This window comes from Myotis daubentonii, chromosome 16 (genome assembly GCF_963259705.1).
Source record: "Myotis daubentonii chromosome 16, mMyoDau2.1, whole genome shotgun sequence".
Taxonomy (NCBI): domain Eukaryota; kingdom Metazoa; phylum Chordata; class Mammalia; order Chiroptera; family Vespertilionidae; genus Myotis; species Myotis daubentonii.
The window spans coordinates 16,753,894-16,775,110 of record NC_081855.1 but is presented as its reverse complement, the minus strand read 5'-3'; the positions used below and the strand labels follow the sequence as shown (position 1 = coordinate 16,775,110).

At 51.1% G+C, this 21,217-nt stretch overlaps 1 protein-coding gene across 3 annotated transcripts; it reads left to right on the top strand.

Annotated features, from left to right (window-relative positions):
- The first annotated feature begins 5,079 nt into the window (after nucleotides 1-5,079).
- Nucleotides 5,080-20,814, top strand: PFAS (phosphoribosylformylglycinamidine synthase). 3 transcript variants are annotated; one of them, XM_059668669.1, is made up of 28 exons: nucleotides 5,080-5,148; nucleotides 6,840-7,020; nucleotides 7,104-7,239; nucleotides 8,029-8,134; nucleotides 8,516-8,705; nucleotides 8,808-8,913; nucleotides 9,271-9,411; nucleotides 9,530-9,654; nucleotides 9,831-9,959; nucleotides 10,470-10,601; nucleotides 10,732-10,860; nucleotides 14,728-14,801; nucleotides 14,916-15,072; nucleotides 15,357-15,418; nucleotides 15,531-15,692; nucleotides 15,913-16,038; nucleotides 16,162-16,293; nucleotides 16,526-16,756; nucleotides 16,891-17,071; nucleotides 17,155-17,238; nucleotides 17,452-17,607; nucleotides 17,811-17,930; nucleotides 18,218-18,363; nucleotides 18,462-18,669; nucleotides 19,019-19,110; nucleotides 19,190-19,304; nucleotides 19,859-20,188; nucleotides 20,287-20,814. In XM_059668669.1, exons 2-28 carry the CDS (start codon nucleotides 6,879-6,881, stop codon nucleotides 20,595-20,597), a joined length of 4,023 nt encoding a protein of 1,340 aa, XP_059524652.1. In that variant the 5' UTR covers nucleotides 5,080-5,148; nucleotides 6,840-6,878; the 3' UTR covers nucleotides 20,598-20,814. The 3 variants fall into 3 exon arrangements, with proteins under 3 accessions (XP_059524652.1, XP_059524653.1, XP_059524651.1); XM_059668670.1 differs by lacking the exon at nucleotides 5,080-5,148 and adding an exon at nucleotides 5,166-5,494; XM_059668668.1 differs by lacking the exon at nucleotides 5,080-5,148 and adding an exon at nucleotides 5,521-5,629.
- The last annotated feature ends 403 nt before the right edge of the window (nucleotides 20,815-21,217 follow it).

Below are 21,217 nucleotides of genomic sequence, written 5' to 3'. Positions count from 1 at the left end.
GGCCCGTGACGTCATCGGAGGGCGCGCTCTCCGTTGCACCTTCGGCTCCTCCCCCACCCAGCGACCGAGCGCCACGCCCACCAACGCCCCGCCCACCCCTGCCCCGCCCTCGGGCGCCCGATCTCCCGCCGTTTCACCCCGTCTGGCTTCCCGGGGTGGGTCGGGGAGCTCGGGGCCTGAAACGCAGCGGCCTGGTCGGTAACTCTTAGCATCTGTAGGTTCCCCTGGTCTTTGTACCAAGCAGAGAGAAGTGTTTCCTCCTCAATGCAGCCAGAGTACAGCAAAACCTCGCCGTAACGGACTAATTCGGGGGGCGGGGGGGGGGGCGTCCCTTAAAGCCCAGAGTCCGTTATATAATGAAATGGGTTTTCTGAATGCGTATGTTAACTAAATTAGCTAGTTACCTGTTTTTACTTACGTAGACACATTTGTGTAATTAAAATTAAGTCTGTATGAAAAGTTTAATTTCACAGAAAAAAATTTCTATATGTATTACTGTAATTTTAAATGTATACTGAATAGATCTAGTGAATGCGAGCATTCACTCTTCACTGAGAGTAAACAAATGCACATGGTTGTGGGGCGTGGCTTAACGCTCTTGGGAACAAGGACCGACAGGCCACAGCGGTTACAACTGCTGCAGAGCCCAGCTGGGGCGGATCGGTGGTTGAGCGTGGACCCCTGAACCAAGAGTTCACTGGTTCAATTCCCAGTCAGGGCACAAGCCTGGGTTGCGGGCTTCGTCCCCAGTGGGGATGTGCAGGAGGCAGCTGACCAATGCTCCTCTCTCATCAATGTTTCTATCTCTCTAGCCCTCTCCCTTCCTCTCTAAAATCAATAAAATAAATAAAAACTGCTGCAGAAAGTCATCTCAGGTGACAGCAGAACCAGTCACTGTGCCTGATGTGCTATATTCACATGCTAATCATTCCTGAACATTGTTTAGAAGCAGCGAGTTTTGGATTTAAATATGTAGACTATATTTGTAGACTTGTAATATTTATTTATGTCGGTGAAATTACCAGTGTTTTTTTTAGCACATGGCCTATTTGCTAAAATTTGTTTAAAATAGCCCAGCTGGGGTGATTCAGTGGTTGAGGGTGGACCTATGCACCAGGAGTTCTGGTTGGGCACATCCCTGGATTTCGGGCACGATCCGCAGTAGGGAGTGTGCAGGAGGCAGCTGATAGATGATTCTCCCTCATCATTAATGTTTCTACCTCTCTCCCCCTCTTCTTTCCTCTCTGAAATCAATTTTTAAAAAAGAGGTAAAGTGAGAGAGGGGCATTTAAGGCCATTGTGCACTTATAGTTGCTTCAAAACATTTTTGGAACAGGATAGAATAAACATTGATTATGAGATAGTAAGTATAAACACTGTAGACAATACAAATCCTCTAGTCATGTAATAGGAAAATAAAGACTGTAACTCTAGAAATTATGGTGTCCCTTAATTCAGCTTCACTTTTGATGCAAGATCTCTGTCAAACGTACTCAAAAAGTCAGGAGGCTTTATCTATAAATAAATGACAAAGATTTATTCAAGGACCTCAGTGTTTGCAAACTGTAAACACAATTAGGCAAAAACTTGGAAGTGTTCCAAAGAAGAAGAAAAAAGGTTAAGAGTTTTTACAGTAAAAAGAACATTCCTGAGAATTATCAGTTTTGCATTTTAAACCCTAGGGTTGTCAGGATGGTTATCAGTCAGATGTCAGGTGGTCTGGAAGATGGGTGCCAAGAGGTCTGGTCATATCCAGAGGTCTAGAGAACGGATGTTAGCTGGTCTGGATATGTGAGTCCTTCAGTGGGGTAGTCAGAGGGTTACCTGGAGGTCTGGTGTGTGTCCAGATATATCCAGGACTGGAAAGTTCCAGGGGTTCACAGGCTAGTTAGAACAAGAATAGAATCTTTCCTCATGCCTCAAACGTCATAATGTTAATAATTTTAGCAGCTTGCTTAAAGTGACTCATTTTATGTATTTCCCATCTTCACTCTTTTTCATTTCTACTGCTTACTGCATGAACTAGTTATGCACTCTGATGTCAAGTTCTTTATAAAGTGAACCTTTGTTTGCAATTATGTTCCATCATTATGTCAGGTTTGTGTTCTTTGCCTTTCCTCCAGAACAACAACAACCGCCCCCCCCCCCCAAGAAGCTGAAAGCTCTTCTAACTCCACTCGAACTGCACTGACCCTCTTGTTAGAATATTAGTCAAAGCCTACTTAAACGCCCAAACTAAATTATTCCTTTTGCTTTTAGCATTTCTCAACTCTGGAAGACTCCCCTTCTTGTTAAATTCATGAAGATGTGCCCTATATCCTGGGATTTGCTTTTGGTAGTTTATAGAAGATGGAGTTCAGTTTACGGTAGGTTATATAGAGCAGAGAGAGTGGTACTAGACAGCTCCATTGGTGTAATTTAAATGTCAGGTTAGGAGCTTAATCTGGTGGCAGCATGCAGGACCAAAAGAGAGGGGCACAAGAGAACAGGAGGCTGCTGAATAAATAGGGCTTGATTTAATAAGTGTCTTACAGGAAAGTGGTGGTGGGAAGGTGTTAGGGAAGCATGGGGAAGACTAGTTAGTTTGTCACAGAGGGAGGGAAGTGGGAAGATTGGGAACTGTCTCACACCTGGTGATTTTTAACAGGCTATGCTTGTCCAAAGGACAGCTGGAGATATGGGACTATTAAAGCTGGAGATATGGGACCAAAGTCAGAGGAAGGATCAGGGCCAAATGGATGAATCTGGAAGTCACTATATGGAAGTGAAAGCTGAAATGGCATGGTGCACTGGGAGTGCTAAATGTGGAGAAGTCAGAACCAGACAGACAGAGGGCTGAGCAAACTAGAGCCTCCGAAGGAGCTGGAAGGCAGGTAAGAGATGGAGTCAGGAAGTACCTGGAGTGAAAGAAACCCAGGAGTGAGCAGATGCCAAGGATGAACATGTGGCCTCCGTCAGAGGGAGCCAGAGAGTACTATTTCAACAGCCTGGAATCTTACACACCAAACAGGTAATAACTCACACCAGCAGCAGGGCTGGAATGAGGGGGAGACACCTACAATTTATTAAGTTTTGCACCCAAGGTGCCTCACTTGCCTTACTCTAGTCTTGGCCCTGTCCTGGAGAGAGGACTGAAATGGGGTGAAGAGATGAGGATAAAGGCTTTCACTTTTTCCTCTGAACATTTCTATGTTGCTTGACTCGTTAAAAAGACCATTGGGCTGGGTGTTGTGCTTGACCTGGTGACCACTCCAGCTTCCTTGCCCTCAGGCTTTGGCCGGTAGGAAACAAGAGTCTGTACAGAGAAACAAGGTCAGAAGGGGAGAGAACCCAGTGTTTATTCCTTTTATCCCTCAACAGTGTACCTGTGGCAATGGCTTCATCTGTCCTGTTGGATGCCCTTCTTTCATGGCTCCACATCTCTTTCAGCTGAAAACACCTTTCTCTCTTTGTGCCTTAAGCCTACAGGTGGTAACCACTTTCTGCTAGGGGTGCCCCACTGTACTTGGCTGATTCCCTTAATTCTGACCTTATCTATGTAAGTAGACTATTAAATTCTTATTGATTAAACGCTTTCCACTGTGCCATCCTGTGCCATTTAGGTATTACGAGGGTTTAAAAATGTGCATAGGTAGAAAGTGCTGTGTTTGAGGTACAAAACGAAGGAGCAAGACATTGCAATGACCCTTAGCTTCTGTATTAGTAAAATAGGTTGTGTGTGTGTGTGTGTGTGTGTGTGTGTGTGAGTGTGTGTGAAGATCATGTAAATTGCTCAGTAAGTTTTTTCTATTATTATTATTATTATTATTGTTATTATTATAATAAAGAGCAAGAATATGGCAATTAAAAATACATGCCTTCTTTCCTTCCCCCTTGCAGCCACGCCATGGGTATGCTCAGGCTTCAGAGTGGCTCTCCTCCAGTGTCCTCCGCTGTGGCAAATCTGGCTGGATCCCAATGAGACCAATGAAATCGCCAATGCCAACTCCTTCAGCAGGTTCGGAAGCTGGCCAAAGATGGGCTGAGCATCCGGAAACCTGTGACTGTCCATTCCCGGGCTCGATGCCAGAAAAACACCTTGGCCCACAGGAAGGGCAGGCATATGGGCATAGGTACGCGAAAGGGTACAGCCAATGCTCGAATACCTGAGAAAGTAACCTGGATGAGGGGGATGAGAATCCTTTGCAGGCTACTGAGAAGATACGGTGAATCTAAGATTGACCGCCACATGTATCACAGCCTGTACCTGAAAGTGAAGAGTAGCATGTTAAGAAACAAGCACGTTTGCCCTGACCGGTTTGGCTCAGTGGATAGAGCACCGGCCTGCTAACTGAAGGGTCCCGGGTTCGATTCCGGTCAAGGGCATGTACCTTGGTTGCCGGCACATTCCCAGTAGGGTGTGCAGGAGGCAGCTGATCGATGTTTCTCTCATTGATGTTTCTAACTCTTTATCCCTCTCCCTTCCTCTCTGTAAAAAAATCAATAAAATATATTTAAAAAAACAAAAACAGGCGGATTCTTATGGGTCATATCCACAAGCTGAAGGCAGACAAGACTAGCAAGAAGGTTCTGGCTGACCAGGCTGAGGCCCGCAGGTCTAAGACCAAGGAAGCACGCCAGCGCCGTGAAGAGCGGATCCAGGCAGGAAGGAGGAAATCACCAACACTCTGTCCAAGGAGGAAGAGACCAAGAAATAAAGCTCCACCTCTTACCTGTATATACTTACTGGCCTTGGCAATTACATGGCTCAGTCATGTAGCCTTAAAAATTTTTAAATGAAAACATATGCCTCCACTCTGCTAGGAATCAAATAATTTCAGTCGTTCAGGAAAGAAAAAAGAGACAGAAAACCAAGGAGTAGGGAGAGAGTCCCGGCATGGATGATGCTTCTCATTCCGTTTCCTGCTCTCAGGGTCTGCCTCCGTCACAGTGTGCGCGGGAACCAGAGCGGCGGGGTGTGGGGCCGAGCGGATGTTCCCCGGCAGCTCAAGACGGATGTGCGGGGTAAACCACCTGCGGGAGACGCCTTTCCCCAGGGGCGGGGCGGAGGGCGGGGCGCCCCGAGGCCCCCGCCCCTCCCGCGCACGCCGATGACGTCCGAGCGCGCCAGCGCTTGAGGAGCCCGGTGGCCGGGAGAACCGCTTCCACGTGCGTATGGCTCGCGCGCGCCGTGGGGATAGCCCTGCTTGCCGCACCCGTCACGACCCTCCCCGGGCCTGGTTACCCCCCGAGCCGAGCCGAGCCGAGGGGCGCCCGCTGGGCCCATCAGCCGGCTTCAGGACGGGCGTCCATTGGACGCCGGGCTGCAGGGGCTCCACGTAGGCTCATGCCCTCGCCGCTCCCTGCAACAGAAACACACCTGCCGACCCCTCCTGTGTCAGGCGCTGTGCTAGCTGTTGGGGGCGCATCCCTGATGCAGACAGCTCTGTCCTGGCTTCTGTTTCACCAGGACGGAAGTCAAGTGGTGTGATACAGTCCCTGTGAAGGAATTAGGGTGCGGAGGACAACGGCGAGGGCCCCACTTCACCAAGGGTGGTCAGCGCAGGGTGGAAGGGGCCGTCAGCACTGATTCGGGCCTCAGCTCTTTACCGAAATGAGGCCCGAAAGAGGTGGGTGGCGGGAGATATTGGTGAGTGACGGAAATCGAGTTCAGTGGGTCAACAAGTTTTATTTGAAATTTTTTAAAAATTCATCCTCACATTGATTTTTAGAGAGAGCGGAAGGGAGGCAGGGAGGGGAAAAGAGAAATTTCAATCGGTTGCCTTCCCACGCGCCCCCAGGGCGGAATCATACTTGCAAACCAGCTACTTGTCCTTTGGGAATGGAACCCGAGCCCCTCCGTGCAGCCCCACGCTCTAACCAGTTATCCACACGGGCCAAGGCTACACGTTTTCGATTTTTCCCTTTTTAAAAAAAATCCTCACCGAATCCCATTGTGTGTGTGTGTGTGTGTGTGTGTGTGTGTGTGTGTGTGTGTGTTTTAAAGAGAGTGGAAGGGAGGGAAGAGGTGGAGGAAGGGGAGAGAGAAACATCATGTGAGAGACACATTGGTTGCCTCCGTATGCGCCCTGATCAGGGCCAGGTATTGCACTGAGGTATGTGCCCTTGATTGGGAATCGAACCCGAGAGCCTTGGGTCCATGGGCTAATGCTCTAACCACTGAGAAACCGGCCAGGATGATTATTTATTTATTTGTTCGTTTGTTTCCTTTTTAAGACCCAGGTATTGTTCTAAGCCTTGGTAATCCAGTGTGTTTACCAATGAAGAAAAGCCAGCTACAGTCCATGCCCACATGGAGATTTTGTTCTCATGGGGAAGGTAGAGCTAAAAAAATGTCAGCCATAAGTGCAATATAGGAAATTAAAATAGGGCCATCCGATAGTGACTGCTTCAGCCCGGTTTGTCAAAGACATCCATTCCAAGAAAGTGAATTTCTCCTGAAGTCTAAAGAGTAAGGAGCTGGCCATGCAAATACATATCAGGGTGAGAAAAATGCCTGCCGGAACTGAACCTGGTGAGTTAGAGGAAGAGAAGAGAAGCCAGTGTTGATACATTATGGATGAGAAGGAGAGGTCCTAAGAACTTACCTGGGACCCAGCCAAGGGCAGGCGCCCAGGGACCAAGTGTCAAGGATGTATCTACACCCAGGTCCCAGACCGCTAAAGCCCGCATTGTGCAGAATTAGTTAAAACCCCCAAGGTTACATTTTCAGGTTACCTTGTTTCTCTGAATGCCCCGATCACTTTCCCCATCAATCCTTAATGCCTCCAAAGCCTCAGCTGTCCTGAAAACTGGAAATAGGTTCAGCAGATAGGCTACAGTGAGTGTTATTTTTTTAGGAACCTAACTCATCTCTCCAGCAAGGGACATCTGAAGAGATGTCCTCCGTCCTTCACTTCTATGTCCGTCCCTCTGGCCATGAAGATGCAGCGGCCGGCCACACTCGAAGGAAGCTGCAAGGGAAACTGCCGGAGCTGCAGAGCGTGAAGACCGAGCTGTGCTACAATGTCAACTGGACAGGTTGGACCAGGTATCGGGTTCTTGAGGGAGTTACCCCGGTGCCCAGGCGGTGGCTCAAGGATCCTTACCCTGTCTCCCTGCAGCTGAGTCCCTCCCAAGTGCTGAGGAGATGAAGAAGCTGATGTGGCTGTTTGGCTGCCCCTTGTTCCTAGATGATGTCGCTCAGGAGTCCTGGCTCCTTCCTGGCTCCAGTGACCTGCTGCTGGAGGTTGGGCCCAGGCAGGTGTCTCCCCTGAGGCAACTCCTTCCAGGATCAGGCACACGATTTCTTTTAAACATACTGCCCACCCCTTCCGCTTCCATTCCTTTGCCTCCTCCTCTTGTGATCCTCAGATTTGTTTTTCATTTGCTCCATCCTACTCCCTGCCTAGAAAGCCATGCTTATGCCGTCCCCATGTGGGAAGATGTCTTCGAAGACTGAGCTAGCTCCCAGGCATGTTCTGGAAATAAAACAGATTGAGTTCTGAGGAATTGAAGTCAAAGCATTTTGATGCAAAAAGGACAATTATGGTTTGCTTTGAGTGACCTTTGAAAACAGTTTTGTTTTTGTTTTTTTTTAGAAGGAGATTAGAGCGTTCTGGGAGTGATATTCCTTCTATGGTTGGTATTTTTGACTAGATCATCATGATTCTTTTTTTTTTTTTTTAAATATATTTTATTGATTTTTTTTTTACAGAGAGGAAGGGAGAGGGATAGAGAGTTAGAAACATCAACTAGAGAGAAACATCGATCAGCTGCCTCCTGCACACTCCCTACTGGGGATGTGCCCGCAACCAAGGTACATGCCCTTGACCGGAATCGAACCTGGGACCCTTGAGTCCACAGGCCGATGCTCTGTCCACTGAGCCAAACCGGTTAGGACTGAAAACAGTTTTATGAGTGCCCTGGTCTGAGGCTGGAGGCCATCGGTGGGGGTAGTGGAGATGGGAGATTTGCTGGACAGCAGTGGGTAGGGCCTGTCTTCTCAGCTGGGGCTCTCAGGTCCTCACCGTGTGGCCCACTCCTCAGGCTGAACTTCTCCACGCCGACGTCCACCAACATCGTGTCAGTGTGCCGGGCCACTGGGCTGGGGGCTGGGGACCGCGTGGAGACTACCCGGCGCTACCTGCTCTCGGTGAGGCGGTAGGCCATCAGGATGGGGGACCAGGAGGAGGAGATGGGTCAGGGATAAGAGAGTGGGCTCTAAACCCTAGGGAAATAGTGGCAGAGACGGGGGAAGGCGCTCCTGGCTTTAGGCCTGCCCTGTTTGCAGGTTATTCACTGCTTGAGGGCACCTGGTTGAAGAGTGAAGGGGACAGAAATTCCAGCCTCTGCTCCCCTCACTGACCTGCATCCTCACATCATGTTGGGAAAGGAACGACTTTTCTAATCTGAACAGAGGTGCCATATAGGCTAGCAGTGGGCTGGCCCTGCCTGGCTTGGAAGATGGAAAGTGGACTATTTTATCTCTTCTTCAGCTCTCTACCTCTTGCACTCTGTGTGTCTCCACCCCTAGTTTGCCCACCCCCCTTCAGCTGAGATGGAGGCCATTGCTCTGGCAACCCTGTATGACCGGATGACGGAGCAGCACTTCCCCCATCCCATCCAGAGCTTCTCCATCGGGTGCATCCCAGCACCCCTCGATGGCCCAATCAACATACTGGCTGAGGGCCGGCCTGCCTTGGAGAAGGCCAACCAGGAGCTAGGTAAGCAGGGAAGAAGGCCCAGGCTAGGCTGGTAGGGCTGCTGAGGCCTGGGAAGTGGCAGCTTGAGACCAGCAGGCAACTCTGATTGGGCTCATCTCCTAGGTCTGGCCCTAGACTCCTGGGACCTGGACTTCTACACCAGGCGCTTCCAGGAGCTGCAGCGGAACCCTAGCACGGTGGAGGCCTTTGACTTGGCTCAGTCCAATAGGTAGGGAGGAATGGGGAGGTATGTCCTGATGTCTGAGCCTGTGGAGGTCAGAAGGGCAGACCACAGGGACTTGCTTTCATGGCTCGCTTTTGCTTTATGGGGCCTCCCTGAGTCTGTTTGAAGTCTGGGCTCCCCACCCACCCAGTAGTCTATATTCAAATCTTGGTTTTTCTCTTCACTTTGGATCTGGACAGTCCACAATGACAATGTTTGAAGATTATGGGAGTATATTTTGATATTATCTAAGTATGAGTAGATTGTAACTCTGCTGTTAATGCTGGTGAGAAGCATGGCAAGGCCTGAGAAATGACCTCAGGTTTCCACCCTACCTTCCCCTCCGCATGTCATCCCCTACAGCGAGCACAGCCGACACTGGTTCTTCAAGGGCCGACTCCACGTGGATGGGCAGGAGCTGGCACAGTCGCTCTTCGAGTCCATCATGAGCACCCAGGCGTTCTCGAATCCCAATAACGTCCTCAAGTTCTGTGATAACAGCAGGTGGGTACGCCCAAGGCTGGGGTCACTTCAGGCCTAGGGGAGGGGAGGCCCCTAGACCCTGGCTGGGTAAGGACAGATCCCAAGAAGGAAGCAAAGTCCAGAGCGGATGTGTCCACAGTGCAATCCAGGGGAAGGAAGTCCGATTCCTGCGGCCCGAGGACCCCACACAGCCAAGCTGCTTCCGGCAACAGCAGGGGCTGAGACATGTTGTCTTCACAGCAGAGACCCACAACTTCCCCACAGGTGAGCTGGGTCCTGGGAGGGGTAGAGCAGAGAATGCCGGGAAGTGCTCAGCTCCCAGGCCCCTGGGCTGGGCCTGTGAAAAACAGTAGAGCAGGATGGTGGTTTTTATTTTCAATGGGGTGGTCAGAGCTTGGGTCTGTCTCTTCAGTACTCAGACCTTGGCCCTTTCTTTACAGGAGTAGCCCCCTTCAGCGGTGCAACCACGGGCACAGGGGGCCGGATCCGAGATGTCCAGTGCACGGGACGTGGGGCCCACGTGGTGGCTGGCACTGCTGGCTATTGCTTTGGAAATCTGCACATCCCAGGTCCCATCTCTTTCCTTTCTAGACATCTCTGCTTCCAGATTCCTTCTCCTGGCAGGCGCCGAACACTTATAGCTCTTAAGGCAAAGGCCATCCTGGGTCATTATGGGATGATGGGCTCTAGAGTAATTGGCTTTTCATCGACCATGGTCATGAGGACTATATGCCGGGGGGAACTCAGGTCACCATTCTGGCTTTGTAGAACCACAATTTATAAACTAGTATCCACTCATCAAGAAAGTGTGGTACTGGGTCAGACTTATGACCATCACCTGCTCCCAAATCCAGTTACTTAGAAAGGCTTAACTCTGGTCCCAAGAGCCAGGGAAGGCTGGTGTGGGAGGTGAGAAATAAGACCAATCGTTAGGAAACCTGCACCTTCCTAAAATAGGGCTTCCTGAAATGGAACATTCTACAGGTGCAGGTAGTCCTTGGTGGCTTAGATTCTTCCCAGAGGCCTGGCTCCTCCGTTTTCTGTTTTTACAGTCCACCCAACTTTCTCTTTCCTACCAGGTTACAATCTGCCCTGGGAGGATCCGAGCTTCCAGTATCCTGGGAACTTTGCCCGGCCCCTCGAGGTTGCCATTGAGGCCAGTAATGGGGCTTCTGACTATGGCAACAAGTTTGGGGAACCAGTGCTGGCCGGTGAGGCTCGAGGGGCGCGGGGGATAATAGATACCTAGTACTGGAGGTGGGACGGGGTGTGTGACTGAGTGAGCGCTGAGGAGACTGGGTGGTGATCCTGTCTCCTCTCCTTGTGACGTCCACACTCCAGGCTTTGCCCGCTCCTTGGGCCTCCAGCTCCCAGACAGCCAGCGGCGTGAGTGGATCAAGCCCATCATGTTTAGTGGGGGCATTGGCTCCATGGAAGCCGAGCACGTGAGCAAGGAGCCCCCAGAGTCAGGTAAGAGCCCCCCGACGTTTTCCAGATCCGGCTAGCTTTCTCTCCAGCACGTGGCAGGTGCGGAGGGGAATTGAGAGGACACTTCAGTGGTTAGTTTTTAATTTCCCAGCCCATGCCTCTTCACAGTACAGGTGGTCAAGGCAGGTCAGGGCTTTAGGCAACGGGCCGTCTCAGTCTGGGTTGCCTCTGCCTCCTGCCCAATTTACTTCCTGACAGGGGCCCACGCTGCTAGGTCAAGGCAGCCAGTGTTTATTCGGTGCCTGTTACATGCCAGGGGCTTTTATCTGCTAGCTCAGTTTAGTCGAGCAAACATTTATTGAACACCCCTTCCATGCTAGGTCTGTGCCAGGTGCTGTAATAGAATCAAGATAAAGGCCAGGTCCCATTTATGACTACGTGACCCAGTCATGTGGTTCAGAATTGCAAAGGCAAAAGAGAATATGCAGTGAAAACGCTCCTTCCCTGACCTCCAGCCACCCAGTTTCCCTCCCTGGAGATAACCAGTGTTAATTAGTAACTTTTGTACCCTACCAGAGTTGCTTCCTGCATATGTAACAGAACCATATGTATATCTGCCCCATTTATTTATTTATTTATTTTAAATATACTTTTATTGATTTCAGAGAGGAAGGGAGAGGGAGAGAGAGAGAGAAATATCAATGATGAGAGAGAATCATTGATTGGCAACCTCCTGCACGCCCCCCACTGGGGATCAAGCCCACAACCCAGGCATGTGCCCTTGGCTGGAATTGAACCTGGGACCCCTCAGTCTGCAGGCTGACTCCATCCACTGAGCCAAACCGACTAGGGCTATTTGCCCCTTTTAAAAAGAATAAATAGCGTATGTGCATACACTTCTTTTTCTTTTATTACCTATTTTATTGAGATGTAATTTATGTACCAAAAAGCTTACTCTCTTTTTTTTTAAAATATATATTTCTTTATTGATTTCAGAGAGGAAGGGAGAATGAGAGAGAGATAGAAACATCAATGATGAGAGAGAATCACTGATTGGCTGCCTCCTGCACGCCCCCACTGGAGATTGATCCCAAAACCCAGGCATGTGCCCTTGGCCGGAATCGAACCTGGGACTCTTCAGTCCGCAGGCTAATGCTCTATCCACTGAGCCAAGTCGGCTAGGGCAACCCTCTTAAAATGTACTCGTTTTTAGTATATTCACAAAGGTGTACATCGATCACCACTAATTCCAGAGCATTTTTATCACCCCAGAAAGAAACCCTGTACCCATTAGCAGTCATGCCACATCCCCCTTTCTTGGCCTGTGGCAACCACTAATCTACTCTCTGTCTCTATGGATTTGCCTGTTCTGAACATTTCCTATAAATGGAATCATCCAATGCATGACCTTTTGTGTCTGGCTTTCACTTAGCATAATATCTTCAAGGTTCATCCATGTTATAGTATGTCTCAGTACTTCATTTCTTTTTATGGCTGAATCATATTCCATTGTATAGACATATCACAGTTTATTCATTCATCAGTTGATAGACAAGTGGGTTATTTCTATTTTTGGCTGTTATGAACAATGCTGCTATAAACATTTGTGTACAAGTTTTTCTGTGTACTTATGCTCTTTCTTCTCCTAGGTATATAACTAGGAGTGAATTGCTGGGTCACATGGTAACTATATTCAACTTTTTAAAAAAATGGCCAAGTGCCCAGCCGCTCTGTCTCAGTGGTTAAACTAAGGAGGTCATGGTTCGATTCCCAGTCAGTGCACATGCCCAGTTTGTGGGCTTGATCCCCAGTGTGGGGAGTGCAAGAAGCAGTTGATCAGTGATTCTCTCTCATCATTGATGTTTCTATCTCTCCCTCTCCTTCCTCTCTGAAATAAATTTTTAAAATATATATTTAAAAAATAAAAAATGGCCAGAGCAGTACAGCATTTTATATCCCCCTTATGAGGGTCCCAGTTTCTCCAAATCCTCACCAACACTTGTTATTAGCTTTCTGTTTGATGATAGTCATCATATGTGCATAAAGTGGTATCTTATTGTGGTTTTGATTTACCTTTCATATGTTTGTTGGTCATTTGTATATTTTTGGAGAAATGTCTATTTGCCCATTTTTAAATTGAGTTATTTATCTTTTTTTTTAATAGAGTTGTAAGAGTTCATTATATAGTCTGGATACTAGACCCTTATCAGATACATGGTTTGCAAGTACTTTCTCCCATTTTGTGGGTTGTCTTTTTACTTTCTATATGGTATCCTCTGAAGCACAAATGTTTTTAATTTTGGTAAAATACAATTTAATTTTTCTTTTGCTACTTGTGGTTTTAGTGTCATGACCAAGAAACCATTGCCTAAGCCAAGGTCATGAAGATTTACTTGTATGTTTTCTTATAATATTTTTGTAACTTTTAGCTCTTACACTGAGGTCTCTGACATTTTAAATTAATTTTTTTATTAATTTATAAAACTTCATTCTCTCATATGTGGCTATCCAGTTGTCCCAACACTACCTTTTGAAAAGACTTTTCTTATCCCATTGAATTGTCTTGGGACTCTTGTCAAAAGTCTCTTGGCCAGCTCCAGCTGGTTTGGCTCAGTGGATAGAGCATCAGCTTGCAGACTGAAGGGTCCCAGGTTCTATTCCGGTCTACAGCAGATGCCCGGGTTGCGGGCTTGATCCCCAGTAGGGGCCTGTAGGAGGCAGTCGATCAGTGATTCTCTCTCATCATTGATGTTTCTATCTCTCTCCCGCTCTTCCTTCCTCTCTGAAATCAACAAAAATGTATTTTAAGAAAGTCAGTTGGCCATAAATGTGTGGGTTTGTTTGTGGACTCAACAGTTCTAGTACATTGACCTATACCAGGCATATTCTATAGATCTGTGTCTATCTATCCGTATGTTAGTACCACAACCTTGATTACTGTAGCTTTGTAGTGAATTTTAAAGGCAGAAGTGTTGTTTGGCTATTTGAAATCCCTCATATTTCCATAGACATTTTAGGATCAGCTGATCAATTTCTGTGAAAAAGGTGACTGACTGTGTTGATTCTACAGATCTTTTGGGGGAGTATTGCTATCAAAACAATATTAATTCAGTCTATGAACATGAGATCCCTTTCCATTTATTTAAGTCTACTATCTTATAATTTTCAGAGTAAGTTTTACATTTCTATTGTTAAATTTATTTCTAAGTAACTTATTCTTTTTGATGCTGTTGTTAATGGGTGTGCATACTTCTATACATTGCTTTTTTTTAACCTAGCAATATATGTTAGAGATCATTTCATACCGATGCAGTCATATTACTTCATTATATTCATATGTAATTCTTTTCTTTGGTGGCTTAGTGTTTCATTGTGTGGATATACCATAATTTTATTTAATCAGTTCTCTATTGTTACCATTCAAATTATTTCCTAAATTTGGTAATACAAATAATGCTGCAGTGTTTAATTTTGGACATAGGTGATTCTGTACCTGTGCAAATAAATCTGGTGGATAAATTCCTCTAAGTGTATTTATCTAATCAAAAAATATGTGTGTTTGTAATTTTAAAAAAATATATATTTTATTGATTCTTCACAGAGAGGAAGGGAGAGGGATAGAGAGTTAGAAACATCGATGAGAGAGAAACACTGATCAGCTGCCTCCTGCACACTCCCCACTGGGGATGTGCCCGCAACCAAGGTACATGCCCTTGACCGGAATCGAACCTGGGACCCTTGAATCTGCCGGCCGACGCTCTATCCGCTGAGCCAAACCGGTTAGGGCTGTGTTTGTAATTTTGATTGCTCTATCCTAATATCAGCTATCCTTTGTCCTCACACTTCTTCATACTCATACTTCTTTTAATCACTTCCTCAGTGTTCTGAATCTTCCCTCCCTCCTTGCAGGCATGGATGTTGTAAAGGTTGGGGGTCCTGTCTACAGGATTGGAGTGGGGGGCGGAGCTGCTTCGTCTGTACAGGTGAGTAGGAATAGCTGCAGATGCAGACTCCATGATATTGCCAGGCCCTGTGTGCGGATGGGGAGTGGGAGCTCCTAAGCCCCCTGAGCTGAGCTATGCCATACGTTCCCCCAGGTGCAGGGAGACAACGCCAGTGACCTGGACTTCGGGGCTGTGCAGCGGGGAGACCCAGAGATGGAACAGAAGATGAACCGTGTGATTCGGGCTTGTGTGGAGGCCCCCAGGGGAAACCCCATCTGCAGCCTCCATGACCAGGGTGCTGGTGGCAATGGTGAGAGAAGGGGCTGGCCTACCTGGTCTCCTACCAGGTTTGGTTTAGGAAGAGGCGTCAAGAATCTGCAACGAACCATGCAGCTCTGGTCTCCATCCCCTATATACTGTGTGGACAGGCTGAAGGTTGGGGCACGGAAGCCTGCTGCATGGGACAGTGGGTGGTGCGGGTGTATTGGTGATTCACACAGGGACACACAGAACTTGGAGGCCAGGGACTGCCCTTTGTGTGCCTGGTGCTGCCCAGACCCAGATCACCACCTCTTCCTGCAACCCTCTCACCAGGCAATGTCCTAAAGGAGCTGAGCGACCCGGCTGGAGCCATTATTTACACCAGCTGCTTCCAGGCGAGTCTCTTCCTGGAATCTGGCCATCAAAGTCTCTCCAGCCCAGCCTGCCCACATGAAACTTGGGAGTACCCACTGACCCTTCTCTTTCCTCCTCCTCCATGGTGTGCAGCTCGGGGACCCAACCCTGAACGCCCTGGAAATCTGGGGGGCTGAGTACCAGGAGTCTAATGCGCTTCTGCTGAGGCCCTCAGACCGGGACTTCCTGCGTCGGGTCGGCGCCCGGGAACGCTGCCCAGCTTGCTTTGTGGGCACCATCACTGGAGACAGGAGAGTGAGTTGGCCCCTGAAGCAGACACTGTGGGTGGGCTTGAGCTGCTTAGGTACAGCTGGTGGCAAACGTGTTATGGGGAGCAGGATGTGGGAGGCAGAAATGGCTAGGAACTCACCAGGGGAAACCAGCCAGGGGGAAGCGCGTTCTGCCCTGCTTTCTGAAGCGCTCCCTGTGGTGGTCGTCGCCTCATTCCCTCTGGGCACGTGCCTGTGGCCTGCAGATAGTGCTGGTGGATGACCGGCAGTGCCCCGTGGGAAGAAAGGGCCAGGGAGATGCCCCCTTGATGCCTCACACAACCCCTGTGGACCTGGAGCTGGACTGGGTGCTGGGCAAGATGCCTCGGAAGGTACGTGGGGTTGGGAGGAGGCTGAGTTCCTCCTCTCCTGGCCCTGTCGCCCTGCCTGTGCTTTGTCACCTGTGTGCCAGCCCTCCCCCAGTGCTTACACCCCGATTGCCATCTGTGTTGCAGGAGTTCTTCCTCCAGAGGACTGTCCCTTTGCTGCAGCCTCTGGTCCTGCCTCCGGGGCTGAGCGTGCGCCAGGCCCTGGAGCGGGTCCTGAGGCTGCCTGCTGTGGCCAGCAAGCGCTACCTCACCAACAAGGTCCTCCCTGCACTCCTGCCCTGGCCCTCAGCCCTCTGCCCTCTTCCCCCAGCTCACCCACCCCTGGGCTCCCATCCTTGGGGACTGCTGTGGGGTTCACCAGACCCAAGGGAGAAGGGGCAGGGCAGCCACCCTCATGGCCTCTGGTCTGCATGGTCAAGGCAAGCTAGGCCTCCCGCCAATCCTGTGTCCCTGGCCCTTGTGCTCTTGCCAACCCCACCTGGTTCCACAGGTGGACCGCTCCGTGGGTGGCCTGGTGGCCCAGCAGCAGTGTGTCGGGCCCCTGCAGACTCCCCTAGCAGACGTGGCAGTTGTGGCGCTGAGTCACCAGGAGCTCGTAGGGGCTGCCACAGCCCTGGGCGAGCAGCCGGTCAAGAGCCTGCTGGACCCCAAGGCTGCTGCCCGGCTGGCTGTGGCCGAGGCCCTCACCAACCTGGTGTTTGCTCTAGTCACTGACCTCCGGGTGAGTCGCCCACAGCTTCTGCCTGGAGCCCTGGCCTCTGGGACACATCCACATCCACATCCACCATTCAGTTACCCCGCTGCCCTTCATGCTGTGGCCTCCCCCTCTAATGCCAAGTCTCTGCCACTTCCCAGGATGTGAAGTGCAGTGCGAACTGGATGTGGGCAGCCAAGCTCCCAGGGGAGGGGGCGGCTCTGGCCGATGCCTGTGAGGCTATGGTGGCAGTGATGGCGGCCCTGGGGGTGGCAGTGGACGGCGGCAAGGACTCCCTCAGCATGGCTGCCCGGGTTGGCTCTGAGACTGTGTTGGCTCCTGGTGAGGTCTGGGGGCCACTGGGAGAGGGATGGGACCTTGCGGGTCCAGGCTGGCACCTTACTCTCTTACTCCTTGCTCCATAGGGTCACTGGTCATCTCAGCCTATGCTGTCTGTCCAGACATTACAGCCACTGTGACCCCGGACCTCAAGTGTCCTGGAGGGAGAGGTATGGGTTCTTGCCCTCCTCCCTGCACTGTGTATTCAGAGCCTGGTCCTTTGTTTGGGTCTCCATCGTGAATGCTAACCAGCCCTTGCCAGGTCCTGCCCCATGTCCGCACGGGCTGCGGTGCTTTCTGGGACTGGGTCTGAGTGTCCGAGCACCTGTTGGAACTTGGGTGCATGAGCCATCCATCTCCCCTCACCTTCCCTGTCCCTCCAGGCCGTCTGCTGTACGTGCCCCTGAGTCCTGGGCAGCACCGGCTGGGGGGCACAGCCCTGGCCCAGTGCTTCTCCCAGCTTGGTGAGCACCCTCCCAACCTGGACCTTCCTGAAAACTTGGTGCGTGCCTTCAGCATCACCCAGGGGCTGCTGAGAGGTGAGTGAGGCCTGGTGCAGGTGGTGGGTATGGCCGGCAGTGGCAGCATTCCCCAGCTGAGCATGTGAGGGTGGGCAAGAGGGAGCAGTCGCTCTCCTCTCTGGCTCTCTGTGTGTGCCCACATTCTCACACATACTCTCTACCCATGAGCAGGGGCGTGGTTTGGCCTCGGAGGTTGCTGAGCGATTTTCCTCTTCCTCCAGACCGCCTCCTCTGCTCAGGCCACGATGTCAGCGATGGGGGTCTCATCACCTGCCTGCTGGAGATGGCCTTTGCTGGGAATTGTGGGATAGAAGTGGACGTGCCTGCCTCTGAGGTCGATGGTGAGGAGCACAGGGTCCAGACTCAGGCGTGAGCTGCCTGTCCCACCCTGCAAACCCATGTCCTGTTAAAGAATATAGTGTCCCCAACTCCTTTTCCCCTGAGTCCCTTGCTGTCTTCTCCGACCACTGAGCCGGGTGGCACCCACTGTTCTGACTGTATCCCAGTCTCATAGACCTCACCCCACCCCAGTCCCTGCCTCCACTCCCTCAATCCTCAGTCATACCCCCCTGACTACCCGAGTCATATCAGTACTCGAGTCCCCCTGACGCCCCCGTTGCTCTCCCAGTGCTGCCTGTGCTGTTCGCTGAGGAGCCAGGCCTGGTCCTGGAGGTGCAGGAGACAGACCTGGCCCAGGTGCTAAAGCGATACCAGGATGCTGGCCTCCACTGCCTGGAGCTGGGCCACACGGGTCACGTCGGGCCCCATGCCATGGTGAGGAAGAGCGGGTGTGGAGGGCGTTGTGGCTCACCTCCTCCAGCCTCAGGTTGGGCATTTTGCCCTTGGCCTCTGAGAGATTCACCCTCCTCTAGGTCCGGGTGTCAGTGAACGGGGCTGTGGCTCTGGAGGAGCCTGTTGGGCAGCTGCGAGCCCTCTGGGAAGAGACGAGTTTCCAGCTGGACCGGCTGCAGGCAGAGCCGAGCTGTGTGGCAGAGGAGGAACAAGGGCTCAGGGAGCGGACAGGGCCCCGCTATTGCCTGCCCCCCAGCTTTCCCAAAGCGTCCGTGCCCCGCGAGCCCGGTGAGGAAGTGTGTGCAGAGGCTTGGCTTCCTGGGCACCTTGGGCCTGGAGGCCCTGGCCTGCTCTGCAAAAGGAGTCCGGGGGCCTTGGCCAGGTAGCTCAGTTAGTTAGAGCATCATCCCGACACACCACAGTTTCGGGTTTGGTTCCTGGTCAGAGCACATACAAGAAGCAACCAATGAATGTATAAATAAGTGAAAAAACAAATCAATCTCTCTCTCTCACTCTCTCTTATCTCTACCTTCCTCTCTCTCTCTCTCAAATTAATAAATAAAAATTTAGGGATAAAAAGGTGCCTGGGGGTTGGGGTGGGAAGTGGCCCTCTAGAAGAGACACTTCTCCCCCCCAGGTGGTCCCACCCCCCGAGTCGCCATCTTGCGAGAGGAGGGCAGTAACGGAGACCGGGAGATGGCCGATGCCTTCCACTTGGCTGGGTTCGAGGTGAGCAGTGAGCCTGGCAGAGCTGGGGATGGGCCTCAGACTGTGTGTCCTCTGACACTTCCCCTCCCCACCCTGCCAGGTGTGGGATGTGACCATGCAAGACCTCTGCTCGGGGGCAGTCAAGCTGGACACGTTCCGCGGTGTGGCCTTCGTGGGCGGCTTCAGCTACGCAGATGTCCTGGGCTCTGCCAAAGGTCAGTGCGCAGGCTCTGCCCACTTCCTCCCCCACATTCCTGAGGAGGTGGTAGCTCCCCTCCTCCTAGGCTGGGCCTTGGCCTCGCACCTCCACAGGCCCGGGGAGAGGGCCTTCATTCTGGGCCAGATGCCTCACTTAAATGAGGCAGGTGGCCGGTGGGGCAGTGCCCCCGCGGCTGGAGGGCACGCGCCCTGTCTAACCTCCAGCAGATTGTGCTGTGGGAGAGCTGGCTCAGCATGCCTCAATCCTTCTGTTTTTTAAGAGAAGCCAGAAATCCAGATTTTCATATGAAATTTTATTTTTAAATGTTAAGCAACTAAATAAAAAATTTTTTAAATGCTCTGCTGGTCCAGCAAAAGACTCCTCATGGGCCATGTCTGGCCCAGGAATTGGCAATATGAATTAAGCAGATGAACCCATTTCTTCCCCTACACTTGCCCTGAGCTCTGCAGAGGGGGCGGGCCTGAGGGCATGTAACAGTGCATGTTAGCGGGAAAAGCAGCCATCTCCCTTCATTCCAAGTCTCACCCCACCTGTCCTGCTCCCTCCTAGGGTGGGCAGCTGCCGTGACCTTTCATCCACAGGCCGGGGCTGAGCTGAGGCGCTTCCGGAAGCGGCCGGACACCTTCAGCCTGGGTGTGTGTAACGGCTGTCAGCTGCTGGCTCTGCTGGGCTGGGTGGGAGGCAACCCCAACAAGGAGGAAGAGGAGATGGGCCACGACTCCGACTCCTGGGCAGCCCAGCCCGGCCTCCTGCTTCGCCACAACCTGTCTGGGCGTTTTGAGTCTCGCTGGGCCAGTGTGCGTGTGGGGCCCGGGCCAGCCCTGATGCTCCGAGGGATGGAGGGTGCCGTGCTGCCTGTGTGGAGCGCCCATGGTGAAGGTGAGGCAACTGGAAGGCAGGAGGGAGTGTCTGGGGGCAGGGGTGGGGAGAGGGCATGAAGCAGCTTTGCTCTTGCTCCCCTTCTCCTTCCTTCCCAGGTTACATGGCGTTTTCTTCTCCGGAACTCCAAGCCCAGATCGAGGCCAAGGGCTTGGCTCCACTGCACTGGGCAGACGATGACGGGAACCCCACGGAACAGTACCCCCTCAATCCCAACGGGTCCCCAGGGGGCGTGGCTGGTGTCTGCTCTCTTGATGGCCGCCACCTGGCCCTCATGCCTCACCCTGAGCGGGCTGTGAGGCCCTGGCAGTGGGCATGGCAGCCCCCTCCGTTCGACACTCTCACCACCTCCCCCTGGCTCCAGCTCTTCATCAACGCCTGGAACTGGACCCAGGAAGGAAGCTGCTGAGCCGCCAGGAGACTCCTCTGGCCTCATGGTTTGTCCCTGGGGTACTGCTGCTCTCTACCTCGTCACCTTCAGAAGCACCCTCGTTATTTTCAAATGTGTCTTGGACAGATAAGGACCAAAATTCAAAAAAAACCCGCCCACTTTTGCCTTATGTTGTTGGTGTTTTTTTTGGTGTTTTTTTAAAATTTTGTTTTATTGCTTAAAGTATTACAAAGAGTATTACATATGTCTCCTTTTTTTCCCCCGCCCTAGACAGTCCCCTAGCCTCCCCTATCCCCCAGTGTCTTGTGTCCATTGGTTATGCTTATATGCATGCATACAAGTCCTTTAGTTGATCTCTTACCCCCCTACCTCCTGCCCCCCAACCCTCCCCGGCCTTCCCACTGCAGTTTGACAATCTGTTTGAGGCAGCTCTGCCTCTGTATCTATTATTGATCAAAAGTTTATAATGGTCTCTATTATCCATGAATGAGTGAGATCATGTGGTATTTTTCTTTCATTGACTGTCTTATTTCACTTAGCATAATGCTCTCCAGTTCCATCCATGCTGTTGCAAATGGTAAGAATTCCTTCTTTTTTATAGCAGCATACTATTCCATTGTGTAGATGTACCACAGTTT